Source organism: Mesoplodon bidens, assembly GCF_964165515.1.
Source record: "Mesoplodon bidens genome assembly, chromosome: 19".
NCBI classification, from domain to species: Eukaryota; Metazoa; Chordata; class Mammalia; order Artiodactyla; family Ziphiidae; genus Mesoplodon; species Mesoplodon bidens.
Window position 1 is genome coordinate 53922533 of NC_138179.1, and position 26019 is coordinate 53948551.

The 26019-nt window shown below is 36.3% G+C and overlaps 1 protein-coding gene across 1 annotated transcript in view; it reads left to right on the forward strand.

The window, feature by feature from the left end:
- The window catches only part of NPEPPS (aminopeptidase puromycin sensitive), an 86131-nt gene that overhangs the window by 36704 nt on the left and 23408 nt on the right, over window positions 1–26019 (forward strand). The window contains exons 3-11 of the mRNA XM_081219978.1: window positions 7655–7732; window positions 16633–16754; window positions 19346–19453; window positions 20716–20916; window positions 21370–21466; window positions 21580–21613; window positions 22471–22585; window positions 24720–24884; window positions 25695–25799. Of these exons, the coding sequence (XP_081076104.1) occupies window positions 7655–7732; window positions 16633–16754; window positions 19346–19453; window positions 20716–20916; window positions 21370–21466; window positions 21580–21613; window positions 22471–22585; window positions 24720–24884; window positions 25695–25799 (1025 nt within the window). The remainder of the gene's footprint in view (window positions 1–7654; window positions 7733–16632; window positions 16755–19345; window positions 19454–20715; window positions 20917–21369; window positions 21467–21579; window positions 21614–22470; window positions 22586–24719; window positions 24885–25694; window positions 25800–26019) is intronic.

The window sequence follows — 26019 nt, forward strand, 5'->3', positions numbered from 1 at the left end:
CATGAGGGGATATCTCATTGTGGTTTTGATTTGCATTTCCCTAAAAATTAGTGATGTTGAACATCTTTTCATGTGCCTGTTGACCATTTATATGTCTTCTTTGGAAAAAATGTCTATTTAGCTCCTCTGTCCATTTTAAAATTAGGGTTTTTTTTGTTGTTGGTTGTATGTGTTTATATATTTTGGAGATTAACCCCTTTTCAAATACATCATTTGCAAGTATCTTCTCCCATTTGGTAGGTTGTCTTTTTGTTTTATTGATGGTTTCCTTTGCTGTGCAGAAGCCTTTTAGTTTGATGTAATCCCATTTGTTTATTTTTGCTTTTGTTTCCCTCGCCTGAGGAAGCATATCTAGAAAGACATTGTATTGGTAAGACCAATGTCGAAGATTCTGCCCGTGTTTTGGGTTGTCTGTCTTTTTATTGAGTTGTAGAAGTTTTTAATGTATATTCTGGATACAAGTGTTTTGTCATATATACAAAGTAAAATATTTTCTCCTGGTCTGTGGTTAGCCTGTGCATTTTCTTAATAGTGTCTTTTGATAATTACAAGTTAAAAAAATTTTTTTACATATATATATTCTTTTTCATATTCTTTCCCATTATGGTGTATCACAGGATATTGAATATAGTTCCCTGTGCCGTATAGTATGATATTAATGAAATTTGATCTATCAATTTTTTTCTTTTATGGTGAGTGATTTTTTTGGTCCTCTCCAAGAAATAATTGCCCATCTTAAGCAGACTTAGCTTTTCATTCTGAATATTTGGGACTCCGTTAGGGGCTTAGATCTCACTGATTACTCTAGCTGCTGTGTGAAGACAAGATTATAAGGCAGCAAAAGTGGAAACAGACCAGTTAACAGTTTATTGACCGGAGACATATTAATACGTCTTTTGTTAGCCGATATAATTAACATCACCGTGAGACATTGTTAGAACTTAAAATTGATCAAGAGTTCATTATACAACTTATGATTGTCGTTATCATTCACATTTTGCTCCATTAGGTTTTTGTTCCGCCCTGTGTATATTATAAACGCAAGTTTATTACCGTAAAATTTTCAAAAATTATGCACTGCGAAATTTTGAGTGAAAAAGAATATTTCAGTGGATTTTATCCAGGTGCTTTTCCTCTGATTGTCTGAGCGACGTATATACTAGTGTCTCAGAAGATGATAGTCCTTCAGAACCTAGTTCTGATTCAGACGCGTGTGAATATTAGACCAACAGAAAGACAAAAACCTTAGTGATTGATTCTGATATGGAAAGTGAAAATGAAACCCATGGTGCTGTAGAATGATCCTTTTCTTCGGCAGAAGAGTGGGTTGAAGACAACATTTCACAAAAATTAGAAGACTTTACGGGTGTGTCAGGTGTAACTTTTTAAAAAAATAAATTTATTTATTTATTTATTTATATTTTTGGCTGCGTTGGGTCTTTGTTGCTGTGTGCGGGCTTTCTCTGGTTGCAGCGAGCAGGGGCTACTCTTCGTTGCTGTGTGCGGGCTTCTCATTGCAGTGGCTTCTCTTGTTGCGGAGCATGGGCTATAGGCGTGCGGGCTTCAGTAGTTGTGGCACGTGGGCTCAGTAGTTACACGAGCTCTAGAGCGCAGGCTCAGTAGTTGTGGCACATGGGCTTAGTTGCTCCGCAGCATGTGGGACCTTCCCGGGCCAGGGCTCGAACCCGTGTCCCCTGAATTGGCAGACGGATTCTTAACCACTGCGCCACCAGGAAAGCCCAGGTTTAACTATTGAATGTAATAACCTGCAAAATGTTAGTGAAATAACAATTTTTGGTAACGACTTTTTTGAGTTGGTCACTTCTCAAACAAACTTGTTTCACCAACAGAATGAAAAATCATATAAAAAGTATGATGTGGCTTTAAAATGTTCTGATGTAACCAGTAGTGACATGAAGAAGTTTCTTGGGTTAATAACTTTGTTGGGACAAATAAGAAAGTCACACTGGAAAGAACATTGGTCGACTGATACCTTACTTGAAACACCTATCTTTCCAAAGATTATGACGAGAAGAATGTTCCAACAAATAATGACATTTCTTCACTTTAATGATAACTCAGGAACTCCACTTCCTACAGACAGAATTTCAAAAGTTAAACCTCTTTTGGTTTATTTTCTACCAAAAAATTTTAATAAATTTTAAAAATATTATTTGTTTATCTATTTATTTATTTATTTATCTATCTATTATCTCTCTATTTATGCGGGCTGCGCCGGGTCTTAGTTGCGGCATGCAAGCTCTCGGTTGCAGCATGCATGTGGGATTTAGTTCCCCGACCAGGGATCGAACCTGGGCCCCCTGGATTTGGAGCATAGAGTCTTACCCAGTGGACCACCAGGGAAGCCCCTCTACCAAAATTTCAGTCAATCTATATAACCAGACAAGAGCTGTCACTTGTGGAGGCAGTGATAAAGTAGAGAGGATGCCTCAGATTCAAAACCTATAACCCCAGAAAACTTACAAAATATGGAATTTTGGTCAGGATGGTTAGTGAAAGTGAAACTGGATATATATGCAACCTTCAGATTTACATGGATGAAGGAAAGAAACTATAAGAAACAATATTATCGGTCCTACAACGTTATCTTGGTTCGTGGCACCATATTTACCAAGACAGTTATTACAACAGTGTGTCCACATCTGAAATATTGTTGAAAATAAAACCAGAGTTTGTGGGACTATAAGAGAGAATCGTGATCTACCAAACCAATTAAAGGAGAAATCTAAATATCTGCAGAGGGGAGAAATGACATTCTTACGGAAGAGAGAAGTGACTTTTCTTATATGGAAAGACAAGAGGCTGGTCCACATGATGTCAACTATTCATGACGCATCCATAGCCTCTCCATAGCATGGATCCATAACATCTACAGGAAGGAAGACAGGAGGACTGGCCATCAGATAACTAAGCCCACTTATATATTAGAGCAGCTGTCCCCAACCTTTTTAGCACCAGGCACTGGTTTTGTGGAAGACGGTTTTTCCATGGATGGCGGGGGGATGGTTTATGTGGTAATGCGAGCAATGGGGAGCGGCAGATGAAGCTTTGCTCGCTCTCCCGCTGCTCACCTACTGCTATGTGGCCCAGTTCCTGACAGGCCACGGACCACTACCGGTCCGTGGCCTGGGGGTTGGGGACCCCTGTATTAGAGTATAATAAATATATGAAAGGAGTTGATGATCACTCTGATCAATATCTGGCAAACTTCAGTATCTTCCAGAAAACTTGGAAATGGTATAAGAAAGTAAGTTTCTGTTTGAGTAATTGAGGTTTATTCAGTGCATTTAAAATTTTACTGTAACCTTAATGCACAGAATAAAATGACTTACAAGCAATTTTTCTTAGCAGTAGCTAGAGAATGGGTAACTGGCCATTCTGGTAAGTGTAGTGGTAGTCCCGAACCTGGTCCTTCTTGTGGCGTTTCGCAAAGATCCACCTTGTCGACTCTCAGGTAAAATAAAAGAATATATGCTAGAGGAAATAATATACACAGGACTAAACAAAAAGAAATGCTGTCATAAAGCGTAGAGTCTGCTCTTAGGGGAAAGCGCAGTGCAACACGGTATATTTGTAATAGATGTTCTGTTCCCCTGCACAGAGGTGCCTGCTGTACTGCATATCACACTCTAACAAAATATTAGAATGCTTTAGTAAGACATGTACAAAGTTTCAAATAAGTACATTACGTGCAAAAAAAGTTGTTGATATTTACTCAAACTTGGGTGTTTCAATATTCCCTTATGTAACAAATTGCCGGCCACAGTTTCTGCAAAAATCCCCTGGTCAGCAATGTTAAGAGGCTATTGTAGTGGTCGAGGAGAGAAAATAATGGTACTCTGGACTGGGCTGTAGTGGTGGAGACGTTGAAAAGTCTGGGATTAAGGGTGTTGAATTTGCTTGTTGGATGTATAGTGTAAGAGACAGACAGACATGGAAGGGAGGCAGTTAGGATCATTTTGTATTTTTGACTTGAACCACTGGATAAGTGGTGGTGCCATATACAGAATATACAAAACTACAATTGACCGAGGTTATTTCAAACTCTAATGTACATTTGCCAAGTAGTATGTTGTCCAATATAAAGTAATTGGAAGAGTATCCCATAATACAATAGACTTTTAAAGAATTCAAATATATGGCTACTCCCTTTTTACTAAGAGAATTTTGGCGGAAGTTTTGCTCTTTTTTTGGTACACATGTATAGTTGATATGTACATTTGGAAGCATATTTTGTAGAATGTAACCTAACAATACAGTGCTTGATTATTTCAATTTAAAAACTGCTATTCTTTTGTTTTTCTAGCTTCATTTCTTACCATTTTGAAGCTTTTTTGTGCATCTATAAAAACAAGTTAACTTTAGTAAACTTTTATGCAGATGGTCTTTGATCATAGTACCTCAGAGGTATCATAATGCTACTTCATATATTAGTTAGAAAGGTACATTCTTAAGCCTTGAAGTGCTTCTTAGCTTCCCTATAGGCAAAGTAAAATTCTATTCTTGGGGATCAAGTTAGAGCAAATCTCAGATTTTTGCCAGCAAAAGTCATTGTTTCAGTAGAGATTTCATTAATATTGTATATATATACACCAAGTCTTGAGTTTCTGTTCAAATTTAGGAGCTAGCTTATGATAGCAGAAAGAATTTTGGCAACAGGAATAGGAAGGGAACTGAGTTCTAGTCCAGCTCTGTGACCTTAGGTGAATCATTAACTTTATATGCCTCATTTTCTTCATCTGTAAAATGAGGAATAATTGATTAAAGTTCTTTTAAAAACTGAAGTTATAGTTTCTTACTGGTTTTGTAAAGATTTTGGCTTTATAAAGACATGTTTGAACCATCGTATTAGAAACATTGGAGGGATTTCCCTTGTGGTCCAGTGGGTAAGACTCCATGCTCTCAGTGCAGGGGGCCGGGGTTCAATCCCTGGTCAGGGAACTAGATCCCGCATGCATGCCACAACTAAGAGTCTGCATGCTGCAACTAAAAGTTTGCATGCTGCAACTAAGAAGTCCACATGCCGCAACTAAGAATTCTGCATGCGGCAACTAAGTTCCCGCACGCCTTAACTAAAAGATCCTGCATGCCGCAATTAAGACCCAGCGCAACCTAAATAAATAAATAAATATTTTTTAAAAAAAGAAACATTGGAAATTTAATCTTTGGCTGACTCATTTGGAAAAAAAAAAGTGAATTGTGGGCATCTTGCCTGGTTCATAGAATGTTATTAAATTTGAATCACTGTTACCCATATCAAACTTAAGCCTGTGACTGGTAAGGCTACCTCTCTTTTAATAATAGCTTATTGAGATATAATTCACACGCCATACAGTTCACTTCAGTGGTTTTTAATATATTCACAGAGTTGTGCAACCATCGTCAGAATCAATTAGAGCATTTTCTCCCCCCCCCCCTTTTTTTTTGCGGTACGCAGGCCTCTCACTGTTGTGGCCTCTCCCATTGCGGAGCACAGGCTCCGGACGTGCAGGCTCAGTGGCCATGGCTCACGGGCCCAGCCGCTTCACGGCATGTGGGATCTTCCCGGACTGGGGCACGAACCTACGTCCCCTGCATCGGCAGGCGGACTCTCAACCACTGTGCCACCAGGGAAGCCCTTCTTCCCCTTTTTAAAAAAATTTTTTATTTATTTATTTATTTGGCTGCGTTGGGTCTTAATTGCAGCATGTGGGCTCTTCGTTGCAGCATGCAGGCTTCTCTCTAGTTGCTGCACGGGGGCTTCTCTCTAACTGTGGTGTGCAGGCTCCAGAGCGTGTGCGCTCTGTAGTTGTGGCACTTGGGCTTTGTATTTTGCGGCATGCAGGCTCTCTAGTTGAGGTGCACTGGCTCAGCGGTTGCAGCGCATGGGCTTAGTTGCCCCATGGCATGTGGGATCTTAGTTCCCGACCAGGGATCGAACCTGTGTCCCTGCATTGGAAGGCAGATTCTCAACCACTGGACCACCAGGGTAGTCCCTTACAACATTTTCATCATCCCAAAAAGAAAGTACCCATGAGCAGTCATTTCCCATTTCTGCATGACTTTCCAGCCCTAGGCAATGGCTAGTCTACTTTCTGTCTCTATGGATTTGCCTATTCTGGACATTTCATATAAACATGTGGCCTTTTGTGTCTGGTTTCTTTCACTCAGCATAATATTTTCAAGGCATATCCATTTTGTAGCATATATCAGCACTTCGTTTCTTTTTGTTGTAGCATAATATTCCATTGTATATCACATTTTATCTGTTCATCAGTTGTTGGACATTTGGGTTGTTCCTACTTTTTGGCTACTAAGATCATTTGTGTATAAATTTTTGTATGGACATATGTATTCATTTCTCTTAGATATATATCTAAGAGTGGGATTTCTGGGTTATATGGTAACTCTGTATTTAATCTTCTGAGGAACTGCCAGACTGTTTCCCATAGCATTTGTTTTTGTTTGTTTTTTTGGCTGCGCTGGGTCTTTGTCGCTGCGCATGGGCTTTCTCTAGTTGCAGCGAGTTGGGGCTACTCTTTGTTGCAGTGCGCAGACTTCTCCTTGTGGTGGCTTCTCTTGTTGTGGAGCACCACGGGCTCTAGGCCTGTGGGCTCCGTAGTTGTGGCTCACGGGCTTAGTTGCTCTGTGGCATGTGGGATCTTCCCGGACCAGGGATCAAACCCGTGTCCCCTGCATTGACAGGTGGATTCTTAACTACTGCGCCACCAGGGAAGTCCCTCCCATAGCATTTGGAAACATTTTTACATTCCTATCAGCAATGTATGAGGGTTCCAAATTCTCTACATCCTCCCTTAAACCTTATTATTGTCTATCTTTTTGGTTATAGTCATCCTAGTGGGTGTTACATGGTACCTCATTGTGGTTTTGATTTGCATTTCCCTGATGGTTAAAGACGTTGAACATTTTTTCAAGTGCTTATTAAGGCTACCTCTTTGGGCAGTTTTTCTTTTGGAATGGGGATATGATGTGGTTGGGAGTTGATCTACTTAGCTCTTTTCCTAAAGTGTCAACTAAGCATTCTGAAGTATCGGTTAAATAAGCAGACTCTTCTCACTCCTGGTAGGGAATAAATCAAAGTCTTAATTTAATCCACACACCTGTTTTCACCTTCTTTATTTCTGTAAAATGTAACAACAAAGAATTTCACTGGAAATATGATTTATATCTTGTTGGAATTGTTACCTATGTTTGGGTGGGGGACAGAACTTTCACTGATGTATCTTTAACACCAAAATCTTAGCAATCTGCTCAGTATTTCAAATGTTCATGAGTAAGACTGCAGCATATAAAGCAGTATCATAGTCACACAAAGATGAGAATGAAGCGTGTCTGGGAATCTGGTAGAAAACCTTGTCATATTTATAGCAGCCCTATTTCCCTTATATCATAAAAGTTTTGTGAAGTAATATAGGATGTGTAATTGTATCTAAGGAGCATATTTAACTTAGGTTACATAGCCTAAAATAGGTTACTTTGAAATGATACTCTTGTTAATAGGAACTTAATTTATTAAATTAAGAATATTTAGTTTTAGTAGAGATTTTGCTCTTGAAAATGTTAATTGCTGCCGTCTGGATTTGGTCTTATCAGTCCAGTCAGATTTGTGAAGTAATTTTTTTTTCCATTCCAGAAATACATGCTACAGGATTTAACTATCAGAATGAAGATGAAAAAGTCACCTTGTCTTTTCCTAGTACTCTCCAACCAGGTAGGAGAAATGGCTTTTGTAAAATCCTATTATGAATAGTGACATCTTCTTCCAGAAAACTTTATCGTATGCCCCCCCCCTTTTTTTTTTAACTCATTGTTTTAAGGAGATTAAGTATTAAGACAGAGCTTTAGACAGAGTCAGGTGCACTTCAACTTTTGGGCCACCAGAAAAAATAAAAAACATAGAACACAATGCATTGTTTTCACCTTTTCAGTTTTTTAAAAATATATCTACCTAGCTCCATCTTCTACTAATTGAATCCAAATCTCTGAGATGAATGTCCCACAGATGATTCTGAGATACAACCAGAGATTAGAGAGCTATTATGCTAGTGAGGGCATGGATGGAAAGATTCGTTGGTATGTTACTATATGTGCTATATAAAAGCACAAAGAAACTAGATGTTCTGAGCTTAATATAATGGAAGAAATTATATACAAATCAATTGGTAAAGCACTAAGACTTCGATTAGTGAGCAAATGAAAAGCCACAGATAATTTGTATGAAAGAAAATGCAAATAAATAATAAACACGTGAAAAGATATTTGCCCTCCTAGTAATGAGAAATATTAAAACAAGAGCTACTGATATATCAGTTTTTGCCTGTCATATAAGCTGAAGTAAAAAAACGATTCTCGATGTGACTGCCTCATAGTCCTGGTAAGACTGTAAATCCATGTAATTTATTTGGAAAGCGGTCTGGCAGTATGTGTTAAGAGCCTAAACATGTTCATGTCTTTGACCCAGCCATTCTGGTAATAGGAGTATATTCTAAAGAAAAGTCATAAATACAGGAGATACTTTATGCCTAGAAATGTCTATTGAGACGTTACCTAAGGTAGTAAAAAATTAGAATTAATACATTTATCCAACACTAAGGGAATAATTAAGCTAATTATCACATACATGTATGGTGGAATATATATAGCAATTAAAAGTGAGGCTTGTGAATTTTTAACACTGTAAAGTACTTATTATAATGTAAAATTGAAAAGCAGAATACAAAATCACATATACAAGGTGATGAATCAGATCTCTAAAATGGTACAAATGAAATTATATGTCTGGTTGATGACATAATTGATGATTTTTATTCTTTTTTTTTTTTTTTTTTTCTTTTTGTGCTATGCGGGCCTCTCACTGCCGTGGCCTCTCCCGTTGCGGAGCACAGGCTCCGGACGCGCACGCCCAGCGGCCACGGCTCACAGGCCCAGCCGCTCCGCGGCATATGGGATCCTCCCAGACCGGGGCACGAACCCGTATCCCCTGCATCGGCAGGCGGACTCTCAACCACTGCGCCACCAGGGAGGCCCATGATTTTTATTCTTATTCATACCTTTCTCTGGTTTCCATAATTTTTATATTGAGAATATATTCTCTTAATATAAAAGTATTTTAAGAAAAATTTTAAATTGGAGAAATTTTGTCTTTTATTTTGATACTCTTAAAGACCTTTCATTTTGTCTTTTTCTAACTAAGATTATTTTTGTGTGAAATTATTATAAAAACAAATGCTTGCCATGAACATGTATTAAAAGATGCTGAAGAATATAACCTGAAAATTGAGATTCCCTCTCTCTGACCCCTTCTACTTCCATTGTCTACTAATCCTTCCAGAAATATTCTATTTCTTTCTAGAAATATTCCATAAGTGTATATGTACATTTTAACCCACAGATGGGATCACAAATGTCAGTGGCTTGCAACAAATATTTCTTGTTTACACATGGCCCTGAGGACTGCTGATCATCTGCAGCCATATTGCCAACTTTACTGAGCACCACTAAGCTCACAAGTCTGCTCATTCCAGGCTCTGTAGTGAGTAGCTACTCTCTGCAGCATGCTGTTCTCTCACATGGCAGAAGGCAGAAGCTCAGGGATGGGGACAGAGCCAAACCACAAAGACACATTTAAAGCTTCTGTGTGGCTGGTGATGTCCATTCACATTTCATTGGCCAAAGCAAATAGCACGGCCAAGCCCGAAGTCACAACAATTACCAGACATTTGATAAAACTTCTAATATGAAACATAAAGCAAAACAATAAGTATAATAGAAATGTAGGAACTTGGAAGAAGCAAAGACAAATGAAAAGAAAGCCTCAAAAAACCCAAACAGATTAATATCCTTAGAAGTATTATTAATATTACATTCATTAAATAAGGACAGTATGGAATAGAGTAAGAAAACTTTTGGAACTTACAATACATTAGAAGTAAAAAACCAAAATAAGTTGTAGAAGATGAAATAGAGGCATCTTCCAATTAGGAAAATTGGAGGACCAATCTAGCAGGACTGGACATCCATCTAGTGAAAGAGAGGACAGAGAAGATGGTAAGGGGAAATGATGAAAGACACAAAACATGAATATTTCTCTGAACAGATGGGGCAGGAGCCTGAGGTTTGAAAAAAATACACTACTGAGAGGGACTGACTCAAATGTAAAAAGTCCCACATCAAAGGAAATTTTAGAACTTTCAGGGGTGAAGTGAGACTCTCAAAGAGTTTCTACCCGAGGCGAGGGACTTGGGAGGAAGGAAGGAAGACTGACAGATTACCTTCAAAGTTCAGGAATCAGAATAGCAGTAGATTTACCATCAGGAACAGTGGACACTAGACTCTAGTATGGCCGTTCCTTCAAAATTCTGAGTGAATCTGATTTTCAATCTAGAATTCTGTGCTTAACCCAACTGTGAAGTTAAAGAGAATAAAATATTTTCAGATTTGGAAGGTTACAGAAAATTTAATTATTTGTAAAAGATGTAGGAGTGGAGATGTAGTTTAGCTACACTTCACTTTTTACTGTTTTTTTTTTAATGTTATTTATTTTTATTATTTATTTTATTTTTGGCTGCGTTGGGTCTTTGTTGCTGCATGCGGGCTTTCTCTAGTTGCGGCGAGCGAGGGCTACTCTTTTTTTTTTTTTTTTTTGGCGAGGGCTACTCTTTGTTGCGGTGCGTGGGCTTCTCATTGCGGTGGCTTCTCTTGTTGCAGAGCACAGGCTCTAGATGTGTGGGCTTCAGTAGTTGTGGCTCGTGGGCTCTAGAGCGCAGGCTCAGTAGTTGTGGTGCACGGACTTAGTTGCTCCGCAGCATGTGGGATCCTCCCGGACCAGGGCTCGAACCCGTGTCCTCTGCATTGGCAGGCGGATTTGTAGCCACTGTGCCACCGGGGAAGCCCCGCTTCACTTTTTATAGTAAGAAGAAAAGAGTGTGTAACATTGTAAAATGAAAAAATAGCTAAATAAGCAAGGTATTTAGAAATCACAGAGTTGCTACTGAGGCAAGAGTAGGGAGTAAGTGGCATTGGGCAGGTGCCTGCAGCTTATATATGTAAGACTGTAGAACTATATGAGGTTTTAAACTATGAAATATTATTTTGATAGAAATAACATGAACTTTTAAAAAGATTTAAAATCTGTATCATTACAGACTATTATTCTATGTTCACACTGTGAAAAGATAAAAAAGTTAGTTGCAAAAGAGAAACAAAAAAATTCCTTCTTTGAAAAAATGATACCTCTGAAAATTAATGAGTCAAAGAATATTTGTTAGGGAAATTAGAAAATATTAAGAACTGAATAATGAAATTACTACTTACAAAGCATGTGGGATGCAGGTAAAACATTCTCAGAGAGTATATTTAGCTAAGAAGGAAGACTGAAAATTAATTAGCTTTGTAAGCATCAAGATCAAAATTAGACAAAAAGAATAGGTAGCTTGAAGAAAGTAGAAGAGATAAAGATTTAAGAGCAGAAATTAATGAAATAAAAATGACTTACTAGCTGTTGACCTTGGGCAAGTTATCTAAGTTAAATAAACTCAGGCGGAGCCTGAATTTGAACACCAGCAGTTTAACTAAAAACTTTGCACTTCTAACCACCACATTATGCTCTTTTTATTTTTTAAATTAAATATTAAAAAATATAATACATGGACATGGTTTGAAATTCAAATGATATATAGTGATAATTTGTTTGTCATTCTATCCTGTCTTCCTCTCTCAGCTCCACTTCTCAGAAGTGATGAGTTTCCTATGTATTCTTTCAAAACTGTTCCGTGCTTTTATAAGCATTTATGTATGTACCATTTAAGAACACAGAAGTTAGCATGTCATACATATTCTGTACCCTTCTTTTTTTCCCCTTATATATATGAGTTCATTTATTATCATTATATAAGAGCTGCATCATTCTTGATAAGGACTGTTTACAGTAGACATGGTAAATTAAGTCATTTCTAATAAAAGCAGGAGCAAGCCAGTGAAGGTTATGACCATTAGTATACTATCATTTGACAGAGTTTTGGAGATTTTTAGCTAATATAACGATATACATAAGTAATTGATATGAATATTAGAATTAAAAAATTATTTGCAGGTGTGACTATATTAAATTATTGAGTATCTATAAATATCTGTTCAAAAATCACTGGCTTTCACATTTTCCCAAGATTCTCTGGGTCAAAGTTACCCAGTCATTCTTTGCTTTAAGAATAAAGTCCTTATTTTTTCAAATTTTAAGTAGTCTCTCTTCTGGTAATGGAGTAAATATTGAACATATGTCAGGAGGATATTAGTAACCTTTGTGTTTAGCCTCTTCAAACTTAACAGTCATGCCAAATATTATATAGCTAAGTAAAATATCTTCTTTTCTGAAATTGGCACCATTCTAGAATAGTGGTTAACTTACCAAGATCATTGTAAGGCCTAACAACCTCAGAATCGGTGGTTAAGGATCCTGTAGAGTGACATTCATTTGGAGAAACACTAGAAGATATTAACATTTTGAAGAGTGGAAAACAGGATCATAAGAAATGGTGACAGAAAGGCAGAGACCTTTATTTTCTCTTTATGTAAAGTAATCTGTCTTAAATTTCATAGTGTTTGGTAGGCTCATTAAATTTTTTTTTTTTTTTTTTTTTTATGGCTGTGTTGGGTCTTTGTTTCTGTGCGAGGGCTTTCTCTAGTTGCGGCAAGTGGGGGCCACTCTTCATCGCGGTGCGCGGGCCTCTCACTATTGCGGCCTCTCTTGTTGCGGAGCACAGGCTCCAGACATGCAGGCTCAATAGTTGTGGCTCACGGGCCTAGTTGCTCCGTGGCATGTGGGATCTTCCCAGACCAGGGCTCGAACCCGTGTCCCCTGCATTGGCAGGCGGACTCTCAACCACTGCGCCACCAGGGAAGCCCTCATTAAATTTTTAATAATTTAATTTTTAGTAATTTTATTACTTCAGGTTTTATAACAATTATTATACTCTCCTAAGCTTTAATAAACAAATAAGGTTTTTGGAGGAGGTCCTAATTTTTCAGTTGTTTAATTAATAAATGAGCTTATTGTATATTTTAAGAGGCTTAGTACCCCAAGCAGATAAATATTGCAAACATTGGATATTCAAATAAGGTATCTAATTTGAGGAAGCAGTGTCAATTATGTGTGAAAATAGGTATAAAATCAGACTTTCTGACAATTGGTTTGTCAATATGGGATAAATTTCAAATGAAATTTATCATGAAGTCCTTTTTCCTCCTGTTCTTGCCCTAAAATTCTACTATATCAATAGCAGATACTTTGTAATTAGTATTGTATAATGTGACACTAAATTTAATAATATATTAAAAAAACTTGTGTTTTGTTTGAATTTCAGGTAATAGCCCTTCCCAATAATTTATATTTTGTTTAGTATGCCACTTTTTGGAAGTGGTCACTGTCAATATCTTGCTATATAGTATGATGACCTTGGAGATTTAAAACCAAGTAAAAGTGTAAACAGCCTTTCTTATTTAGTTTTGAGTTTTAAATCCACTTTTATTCCAAATAGGAAAAGTCAAAAGTAGATTTACTGTGGAATATGAGTTATATAAAAGACATCTTAACAGCTGACTTAGGGAAAACAGACTGGCCAATTCCATTTATGGAATTGTAACATAAAGTTCCATCAAACCGTTATCTTTAAAGGGGTTTTTATAATCTAATAGATATCACTTGTAAACTTTATTAATGTGAACACATCTGCTTTAAAAAAAAAAAATCAGTGAGGGACTTCCCCAGTGGTCCAGTGGTAAAGAATCTGCCTTCCAATGCAGGGTTTGCAGGTTTGATCCCTGGTCGGGGAACTAAGATCCCACATGCCGCGGGGCAACTAGGCCCGCTCATCACAACTACTGAGCCCGCTCACCTCAGCGAGAGAGCCTGTATGCCACAAACTACAGAGCCCACATGCTCTGGAGCCTGCGCACCACAACTAGAGAGAAGCCCGCATGCAGCAACTGAAGAGAAGCCCGAGCGCCGCAGCGAAGACCTGATGTAGCCAAAAAAATAAAGAAAATAAATAAATATTTTAGAAAAAATCAGTGAATTCCTAATGAAAATAGAGAGAAATTTTTTATTATTTATAGCTAAATTCTTTAGTATCAATCATTTAGAATTCTTTCAGATTCTTTTACTGTGTTCTTATTTACTGTCCCAGTAATCTATCATTCTCTTTAAAAGTAAAAAGTATTGGGACTTCCTTGGTGGTCCAGTGGGTAAGACTCTGTGCTCCCAATGCAGGGGGTCTGGGTTTTGATTCCTGGTCGGGGAACTAGATCCCACAAGCATGCTGCAACTGAGAGTTCGCATGCCGCAACTAAGACCTGGCACAGCCAAAATAAATAATAAATAAAATAAATAAATATAAAGAAAAAAGCATTTATTGACCCCTTCAGACAGAATGTCTGGTTTAAAAAAAAACTATCACAAATGTCTATTCATTGGACCTTCAATTGAGTTTTTTTGTTTTATTTTCCCAGCACGATTAATTTAAGAATGTGGCACTTTCTTTAGTGGTGACTTTGCTGCAAAGTTCTGAAATTTTCACTTGAAATTATTTTCAGAGCCAGTTTGAGGCACATAAGAAAATCAGTTAAATTATTTCATAGACACAATTAGTGTTTTGTCTAGAAATAGATTGCAATTTGTCATTCACATATTCTGTAGACTTGAACTCTTCATGACTTGGACCTTTCCAAAAAGCAAGTTCAGTTTTGGAAGGTGAAGATATGACTTTGAGAACATCCAAAAGGATATGTCAGAGAGAGAGTCAAGAACGTTTTGAACAATGTCAGTGTCATTGCTCTACAGCATTCCAAAATGACAGTTTGAAATATTAGGATATAAAAGTTTTGATATAAATGACTAATTACTTTGTAGTCATACTGTATCTGACTTGTTAGATTCCCATGCTCTAGATTCTTTTATAAATAGGCACTTTAAAGGGATCTATTACAAAGTCAACATTTTGGGGGGGTGGGTTTTGTGACTGGATTTGTAAAATGTAGAATGGGATTATTGTTTTGACATACATCTGAATTTAGTAGACGACTACTAGATAATGGTGATAATCTTTTTTCTGTTAGCGAAAGAGAGCATAGTTGATGCTTGAAAAACACAGGTTTGAGCTGCACGGGTCTGCTGATACTCAGATATTTTTCAGTAGTAAATACTGTACCACATAGTCCAAGGATGGTTGAATTAGGAGATGTGGAGGAACTGCGGATATGGAGGGCCCTGTATAAGTTATAGGTGGATTAACCTCTGCATTATTCAAGGGTCAACTGTATATATACTCATAAAAACTCACATTTTCTTCTCTCTCTTTTTTCTTTTTTTTAATTAATTTTATTTTTGGCTGCGTTGGGTCTTCATTGCTGTGTGCGGGCTTTCTCTAGTTGTGGTGAGCGGGGGCTACTCTTCGTTACGGTGCGTGGGCTTCTCATTGCGGTGGCTTCTCTTGTTGCAGAGCATGGGCCCTAGGCGCCATGGGCTCAGTAGTTGTAGCTTGCAGGCTCTAGGGCGGAGGCTCAGTAGTTGTGGCGCACGGGCTTAGTTGCTCCGTGGCATGTAGGATCTTCCTGGACCAGGGCTCAAACCCGTGTCCCCTGCATTGGCAGGTGGATTCTTAACCACTGCACCACCAGGGAAGTCCAAAACTCACATTTTATATAAAAAAAAGAATGTCTCTGTGTATAACTGAGTCACTTTGCTGTACAGCAGAGGTTGCCACAACATTGTAAATCAACTACACTTCAGTAAAACACAAAACAAAACAGAAACTCCCATTTTGTCTAAATTGATTTTGCTCTTATATAACAATAGTATATGTATTCAGGTTGCATTTTTATTTGCATTTAATAATTATTGATTAAAATTTATTTCTTTAATATTATTAGATTTCAAATGATTGAGGTAACTGTAAAAGTTTGTTTTATACCCTGTTGCTGATCAAATCATTTGTCTTCTCTATAGTTCCTTACAAATGTATGGAATCAGTGTTCCATTTGGATTGAACATCTGTGTCTTGTCTTAATAATAGAATAATTGGCATGAAGTCATCTAAAAGGACCAATTTATATGGTATAATTGGCAGAGAGCATGAACTTTGGATTAAACAGACCTAAGTTTTTAATCTTATTCTTGCTACTTACTAATGGTGTGACCTTGCGCAAGTTATTTAACTTTTCAGGCTTAGTTTCTTCATCTGAAAAAATGGAGACAAACCTACCCAACTAAATATTTTTAAAGCACCAATGCACAATAGCTTGTCATACATTTAATAATAAATGTTCATTTCTTTTCCTGCTTTTATCTTCATGTATTGGTAACTTGAGACTAAGTTAGTAAAATTAAAGAACTTTCTAAGCAGTCACCCTAAACATGATTCTAAGGTTTACTTTAGGATTAGTCTGCCATTTACTTTAGTCAATACTGTAGTCTCTCCATTGCCAGGAGGAGTATTTGAGAAAGGAAGGTATGATTTGAACCTTGTCAGCAGCCAGCTGAATTGGTGTTTTAGGGACATACTTTTGAGACCTTGTACTTGACATCTCCATGAAACTGTTTTCATTTATCTTCAATCACAGGTACAGGAACTTTAAAGATCGATTTTGTCGGGGAGCTGAATGATAAGATGAAAGGTTTCTATAGGAGTAAATACGCTGCCCCTTCTGGAGAGGTGCGCTACGCTGCGGTCACCCAGTTCGAGGTATGGGATTCTTTAACATATTATGATCTGAAATTCGACATTCTGACAAAGGTCTAATCCTGTTATTTGCGTGATTATTGGAGGCTTAGGTGCCTTTGGCCATAATTGTATTATTGATTTTGGAACTTTTATTTTATATTCAGCCAGTTACCTCTGTTATACAAGAGAGAGAATTAGGGGTGTGGGCTGGGGGATGATTTTATTTATAACAGTACCACTATTAATTTAGTAGGAAAAGCCACAGGTACAAAAAAAGGTACAAAGTATAAAAGCAATCCAGGTATTGAAATTTTGTTACCTGTATGTCTGTATATATAGTTATATATGGATATATATAGATATAGACCTATCTATTTAAATATAATTTTGTTACCTGTATGTGTGTGTGTATGAGTGTGAGTGTGATTCCAGTGCTAATCTCTAGCCCTTTTGAGCACTTCTTCATCCTGGAATGGTTGGCTGGAGTGTGTCTCCAAATAATTTTTTTTTAAGAGAGGGTATGTGGGTGGTATACTTCCTGAGTCTTTGCATATCTGAAAATCTTTCATTTGCCTTTATACATGATCAGTTTTACTGAGTATGTAAGAGATTTGTTGGGGGGAAAAAGAAGAAAAGAGCAGCCCCTGACATCTAGAAGTTGTCCTAGCACTGAAAACCTAGTCCATGTTATTTTCCTGTTGGACATAAACAGTTTCATAGAATGCCAACCTCAGACAAGGTTACTCTGAGACCATGATAAAGTGAGACAAAACAAGGGCACTTCATAATTTCATCCAAGCATAGACAAAAACAAGTTCACTTTGTTAATCACAAAAGACAAACAACTCTCTCTCTTGGTTAAAATGAGTGACTGCTGCTTCTTTACCATTTGCAGTTTTAGGTTTGGTGTAGTCTGCCCTCTCCATAGATAAATAACAGTTATTGAGATACCCACTCATAAAATTGCCTCCACTTTCTGACAGCACCCAACTTAGAATGAATCCTTTCTTCTTAAATCCTCCTCCAAATCCAAAATCACATAATTGTTTCTTTTTAGACTCTTACTGAGATACCCCATGGTTTCTTTTGATGTGAGTTTTCCCTTGCTACAGTGAGTAATAAGCCCAACTTCTTCAGTGATAAGAGTGGTACAATTGACTTACAGTTTTTCTCTTTCAAAGGTGTATAAATATTGTTCTAAAGTCTTTCACGTCTCATTTTGTCGAGGGGGAGGAGTCAGACTAGAATGTTTCTTCTCCCTTTGTAGGGTAACACATTTTAAAATTTTGTTTTACTTTCTTCCTGATTGCTTGTTAAATTATTTCTTTGTACGTAAAAATTAAAAATTTTCACCAGGTGTTCACTTTTCATTAACTTTTAATAATTGGTGAACCCTATGGATGTTATATTCAGAGCTTTCTTTAGTGTAGCAGTATTTTCTTCTATTGCATCTTCATCATGGTTTCTGTTCTGATCTCTTCTTCAGGAACATCATTTAATAATAGATTTAGCTCTAGTGTCTATCCCCCAAATGTACCTTAGATTGCTTTTATCACTTTGTCCTTTGGATATTTTGGAAACTTCAATCTTACTATCTATGTCATTCATTTAATTTCCTCTAATATAAATACATTTATTTACTGCTGTTGCTCCTAATTTGAATTTTTCTGTGCATTTCTTTCTTTACACTCTACTTACTTTTCCAAATGTCTTATTTATTCTTTTTTTAAACATCTTTAGTCTTTATTTATTCTTTAGTAGAATCCATAATTTATTTAGTTTCTTTGAGAGTGCAATGAGCCATCTAATGTTTTTCCTTGGAGAAATCCTTTTTCAGAAGTATGTGCTTCCTCTACCTTTGCATATTTTGTTACTTCTTTTTAAGATACAGAGTCAATGGTTCTATTTCTATTTTATTAAAGATTTTTTTCTTTTATAACTGATATTCTACTGCACCACTAATCTTTTTTTGCTTTAACAAGTTTGCTCTTTTTTATTTTTAAAGAAAGAATGAGATCTCTTTCAAAAGGTAAGTCAAATGGTGACAGTTTTATGTGTTGTATATGGAAGTGCCATTAAACAAATGACCTGTTTGGAACTGATACAGCATCTGTCTTTTTTCCTGTTGCTACCATTCCAGATAAAGAACAAAGCACATCAGAAATTCTGGAGATATTTTTATTTTTATTTTGAAATCAAAGCCAGAGAGGCAACCAGTCATATTTTCCTGTCGTTGAATCCTTACAGCAGTATACTGTTAACCTTCCTGTGCTCAGTGTTGTGTTGACATTATAGATAAAACCATTTGCCTTTAACTTGAAATATTGAAATGTTTTAATAAAAACAAAAATATAATTGTCAGTTATTCTAATACTATAAATTGTTAAGCTCTATAGCAGACCTAGTTCCTGGATAATTGCTGATGTGGCAATGATAGTAAACCTTGTGTTTTCTTTGTAGTCAGTGCCTAGCTTGTTGCCCGGCACTGAGTAGAAAATAAATATTTGAAAAAGTGAATGAACAAATGATAGAAAGAAAAATGTCTGTTATTTCATGAAATATTCTGGTAGGTTAATTCTGTGATATTTTATATTTCATATTCTTTTCTTAAGGCTACTGATGCCCGGAGAGCTTTTCCTTGCTGGGATGAGCCTGCCATCAAAGCAACTTTTGATATCTCATTGGTTGTTCCTAAAGACAGAGTAGCTTTATCAAACATGGTATGTTTGTGTTTGTGAGTCTGTTCATATTTTGAATAAGCGTTCAGCATGTTTAGTTTGCTGATTAGATGGGATAGCATGAAGCCACCCAGCACAATGCTTGGCACATAATTGGGGCACAAATGTTAGTTTTCTTAATTTCTGAAAGGGCTTCTTTTTCTTTATTGCCTTATATGGGGAGTTTCCCCCCTCCTGGAAGAAATTCTTTATAAACTATATTAACAAGATCATCTAATTCCTTCAATTTGGAAATCTAAGTAAGAAATGAGTTTAATAAATATTACCTGAAAGAAAAAAAATCTGATATTCTTATTAAATGCCAAAAGATATAGCCACATAATGAAGTGTATTTAGGTTTTTGGCTGATTGTATTCTTGGAATATGCTCCCTCCACTGATGTCGTTGATCCTCATTCATAATAGAGTAAGCATTCACTACTTGAAGTGTATTGTCTAAGACTGCCTTACTTAAGACATAGAGTAGCCTGTGGCTTATAATAGGAATGTAGGGAACTTGGAAATGCCTGCTGCACCTGAAAATGACTGGCTTTTGCCTCCTTTACTGGTGGAGAGAATTCCATAGATTCTCTTCTCAAATATTCTCAGAGAGGAAGCTAATATATTACACTGAAATGTTCATTTACAATTTAGTATGAATGAACTTATCAGATCAATTCTTGAATAAGTCTTACTTGGAAGAAAGAATAGAGAGACCTTGAGGAAACTGAGAGCCTGAATAGGAAAAAGAGGGAGAACACCAAAGGGAAGTTAGGGGACTCCAAAGGTAAAGTGGAGGTTTTGTGACAAATTTGTTTAGAGCCAGCCTTGGTACAGGGAATGCTCTAAATCTAGAAATCTGTGCCCTTTGAAATGTCTGATTCCACAATTACATTTTATTTTCATTAATATTTGTTGTCTCCTATCCTTCATTCACTTGAAAAGTATTGAGGTCTTAAAACATCCCAGTATCTGGCATATTAATAGGTATTCAAGAAAAGTTGCTTCTTTTTTCTTACAAATCCTTGGAAGTTTTAACACTTCAGGCTCCAGTTTCTTAGTGTGAATACTTTATCAGGTGACTTTCCTTCTTAATAGGAAAGATCTTGACAGCATAATAGCACTGGATGAATTAGGATAGAGAAGTAAGCAGTGCTGGAAAGGGGGAAGAAAAGGCCCCAAAGCCTAGAGTTTTTGGCTAGTGTTTGCTCTAAGGTATTTAATGTAAATCTGTTAAATTTTCCTTTTTTTTTTTTTTTTTTAAAGAATGTAATTGATCGGAAACCATATCCTGATGATGAAAATGTAGTGGAAGTGAAGTTTGCTCGCACACCTGTCATGTCTACGTATCTGGTGGCATTTGTTGTGGGTGAATATGACTTTGTAGAAACAAGGTCAAAAGATGGTGTGTGTGTCCGTGTTTACACCCCTGTTGGCAAAGCAGAGCAAGGAAAATTTGCGTTAGAGGTAAATGTACTTGAAGAGGATTGTTCCAACAGTCCATAACTCCAGGTTGGGGAATTTACATTTCTGATCAATTATTAGTACAATTATTTATAATTTAATCTGAAATTTCATGTACTACTTTGGTTTTACTTTTAATAGAATCTGGGAACTAGCAACTTTGGTGTTTTATTAACATTTTACAAGATAATGATTAAGAAAATATTAGAGTAGAATTTATTTACCCAGAGAGTGGGTGGGAAAATATGTAATTATACTTTTCATACTGAATTATAAATGGATTAAAGTTTGGCTGACATACAAAGCTTAGGGCTAAAGCACTCTTTGGAGGTGGGGCTCCCCAGGGTTGGTTTCTAGTAACTTGAGATATTTGGCTTGCAACAGGATTCCTTTGTGGATTTCTATATGAATGACAGTAAGATTTATCAGATGGTTCTTTTGTCTATACTTTTATAGGTTGCTGCTAAAACTCTGCCTTTTTATAAGGACTACTTCAATGTTCCTTATCCTCTACCTAAAATTGATCTCATTGCTATTGCAGACTTTGCAGCTGGTAAAGTAAATTTCATTTTATTGATGAATTGTAATAACTTTTTTTGAATTCTATGATTTTTCAAGAAGAAATATATATAAATATCAATAAATGTTTATATTTATTTTATGAAGGTGCCATGGAGAACTGGGGCCTTGTTACTTATAGGTATGTTAATGATGTATTACCCTGCCTTATCTTTTTAAAATCACTGATTTCATGAGAGCTTCACTCCTAAGTACAGTTCAGTAGCTTCTGCTTTATAATCTGTCATAAATTTTCCTACCTCCCCCCACTTCCTTGAACATTTCAAGAATTCAGATGATCACCCTCTGGTGCTACTATCTGAGAGTATAAGATTTTAAAGTGAGCGTCTGGCATTAGTAGCATTTGTAGATGTATTTTTGGCTGAGTTTCTCATTTCAGTGCCTTCTCGTCCTTCTAGTAGTTACATAGTTATATATCCAGCTTGAAGAACTTTCCCTGATTTAATATCTTCTGGCCAAATTTTTACATGTCTGTCACCACAGTACAAACATGTAGGTTGTATAATTTTAAAAGCAGTGTCTGTAAACAAGTTTCTGTCTTCTACTTTCACTTGCCTTCTTCAGTGAGCTAAGTTTTGGACAGCCTGCTCAGTGTTCTTTTTAGGACTGTGGAATGCATCTTCCCCCCACTTTCTGCTCCCCTTCTTTTAATGGAAGGACTGTCTTCTCTGTCTGTCTAGCACGATAATCCCTAATCCTTTAGACAAAGTTTTTCTGAAATTTCAGGCAGCTGTCCTATAAACAAACTGATAATTAAACTTGCGTCACATCTTTGATCTTCTGTTATGAATTCTATTGGAGTGGTGTCTTTAATCTTCCCAGAACTTTTTCTATCCTGTGTACTCTGAGGAAATGTTTTCTTGACATCTTTAAAGCCTAACTTGACCAACTTATTTACTGTTTGAATCTCCCTCCCCCATTTCTGCATGCCTGCTTTGATTGTAATACTTAAAAAAAAAATTTTTTTTTTAAACACAGGGAGACTGCATTGCTTATTGATCCAAAAAACTCCTGTTCTTCATCACGCCAGTGGGTTGCCCTGGTTGTGGGACATGAGCTCGCCCATCAATGGTTTGGAAATCTTGTTACTATGGTATTTAATATTTTTAAGTGCTCAAATATATTTATTTTTTTTCCTGCTGCACCTTTTTTTTGTCTACATAGTATTTCAGGTTTGGCTGGAATGTTGTACCAAAAAAGTAGTTTTTTGATTGAAAAACTTTATTTTAAAAGGTCTACTTTGAAAAGTGTTTATCAGAATATTCTTGTTGATCAAAAGCATGTAGATAATCTTTATTCAACAGAAAATACTTCCTAAACTGTTCTAAATACTGCCTGCAAGCGGGGGAAGTCATGATACTAATTTGGGTGAAAGGAAGAGATTTCACTTAGGTAGAGAGATTCCATGCAGTGAGATTCAGACTAACGGTAGTTTCTTGTGTTCTATGTATTATGTAGCTCACTAGCTGTAAAGTAACCTGATAAATGACAAACTATCCTTGATTAGGTTGAAATGTTTTTAAGGGTCATTTTCTTCATTGCCTGAAATTTTAAGTTGAAATTTGACAGAAATGAAGGCAAAGAAACAACAGAATAACTGTGAAGTATATTAAAATTTCCAACTGTCCTACTGAAGTTCTTGTTTATTATAATGTTTGCAGTGAATGATCTCTGTCCTCTAGTCTTGACCTTTCCCTTACTCTGAATAAGTACTATCTATAGCAGCCAACTGTGTTAGAGCTTGGGAGCCCAGCGTCTAATAAGTGAACTAGAAGTGCCTCTGCAAAGAAAGAACTGGAGATTCTGGAGCCAGCCAAATTTCCTGATGGCATTTTAGGCTGCCAAAGAGCAGAGCCCAATTTGGATATTAGTTGAGTCCACATGTCACAAAAATAAGCAAGAAAGGAAAACATTTAGCAACTCTTACATATTTGAAAGAGTTTCTAAAGAAAGTCAGCCCTTGAAAGTAAATCCTTTCCTTTTTGCTTTGGATGTTTAAAATTTTGCTTAGGGGTAAAAAAAAATTTTTGAAATATAATTTTATGCGGAAGTAAGTATACTAGTACCTGTATTCAATATGTCAGAAACATTCTTTTCTCCTAATGCAGCAAGTTTGTTGCTGCCAAACAATTTTTTTGCTCAGTGTTGAGCAGACTTTATTTTTTATGATTTTATTTTTAAACTTCCAGTAATAAATTTTAGTAGGGGAAATGTGTGCATTCTCATTTTGCTTTTAAACAACTTTTTACTGGATTGGAGCAATTTCTAGTTATTAGATGTCACTTGTTTCATTAACCAAAATTCAAAGGCTTAGAGATAGCTGGAAAATTACTAGGTTTGTACCAGCTTATCCCAGTGGAGGCTTTTAGTTAAATAAGTGCACAAAGCATGTAGACAGATAGCCATTTATCAGTTGATATTGAAAATATTTGATCTTTTCAGAATTTTAAAACGCCCTTTTGTTTTTCACCGTTGCATTAGTCCTTTGTCCTGAATTCATATAGTATTGCTTTCTTTTCATAAGAGATTTAATCAACTTTAATGAAAATTAGATTGAAATCTCTTTCTAAAAAGTTGATTTCTTTTTCAAAAAGTTGATTTTGTCTGTGACCCATTATATTCTTTGTCCACTCCACTGTTAATTCTTACTAACAGATGAGAATTTTATATTTCATAAATGTTTAAACACCAATTCATTACTGAACTACTTACTGCCATGACATTTGTTAATTTCACATAATTCTTATATAAGCAGTACTGCTTTTCTGTTTATCTAGAAAGTTTAACTTTTCAATCAACAGTGATTTTTCCCTGTCATTATGGAAATAGTTTCCAGTTTTCCTTGTTTGGTCCTGATAAGCTTTCTGTTTTTTTTAAGAGAACTGTTTATTAAACTAAATTTTATATGACAATGTAGGCTCTTGCCTGTATTTATGCGCTCTTTTTCCCTTTTCCATATTTAGGGTGTTTTTCATCCTCCTTCTTCCTCCTTTTCTACCTTCAGTACCAGAAAGTTACTTAGCAGTGGTGATAATGCTAGTGTCACCAGGTTGGCCTTTCTTGGCATTTCTTTTGTTCAGGGATGTGAGTTATTTACTAAATGTTTTGAAATGAATTTCAGTTCATTAAGAGCTTTAGAATATAGTGGAAGGGACATATGAGTTTTTTAAATTAGTGGAGTGACAAGCATCTTGTTTTCTTTATATATTTCCATCTTTTGTCTTTAGGAATGGTGGACTCATCTTTGGTTAAATGAAGGCTTCGCATCATGGATTGAATATCTGTGTGTAGACCACTGCTTCCCAGAGTATGATATCTGGACTCAGTTTGTTTCTGCTGATTACACACGTGCCCAGGAGCTTGATGCCTTAGATAACAGCCATCCTATTGAAGTGAGACATAATTTTCAGTCATTGGCCTTTGCTCTCATTTTCAGTAAAATATATAATTTGTTTATAGAGATACTTAGGACTCTGAAAAGAAAATTGCATGGGTGATGTCATGTACTTTTGTAGTTTATATTTCCATTCTTGAAATTCTAGCACTACTAAGGTCTAATTATGTTTCTTCTTAAACATCTGTGATCTTTGTAGAAGCAAGTGCTCAGTACCCGTAAGCATTCACTAAATAGATGTTTATTGAATAGTGTGGGGGAACCATAGCTGCTGGGTAGTATGATTCTGTTGTTTCAGAGAAAATTCTGAACATGCTCTTTATTGTTGTCATTGTCTGTTTTTATATAAATATTTTAATCTTTTGACTTAGCCTGTCCTTACTTCAGCTAGTTTATCTGTATAAATTTTGCCTCTACAGAGCTAGACTTAGAGTCTACTTTGACATATTTCACCAGGGTCCTGTGTAACTGTGAGCCATGACAATTAGTGCAAGAAGTCAAATGTTTTTCATCTCTCCCTTCCTTACCCTCACTTCCCTACCCTCAAAGAGAGCAGTAGTGACTTGCCTCCCAGCAAAGCAGTGCCAAGATTGGAACCCAGGTCCTAAGAGATGATGGGGATTGTGTTATATATTCTATTTTATTAGTATTAGTTATTAAACCCTTTTAAACAATTATACATTATGAGTCACCTAAAGGGAAAAAGTATCTTATGATTTAGAAGGGTTTTCCTAGAAAGCTTTTTATGTAATTCAGTATTACAGTCTGTCTGCTTCCTGTCATAACCTTGAATCACACTGTCTGCTAGGTCAGTGTGGGCCATCCTTCTGAAGTTGATGAGATATTTGACGCTATATCATATAGCAAAGGTGCATCTGTCATCCGAATGCTACATGACTACATTGGGGATAAGGTAAAAAAGCAATTTAAAAAATCTTCGGTTCTTTTATGGTGAAACCATAGAGTTTTGCATGAAAAAAAAAGTTTGATTTTATTCAGGTTAAGTTCCTAAGTAATTTTTCTAGAATTTATAAGAATAGTACTCTGGCTTGTCTTTATTTCTTTTTATGCTGACTATTTTGGTCTCTCAGATGAATGATGTTGCAAATATGTTTTGGGGGTTGGTGGAAGTC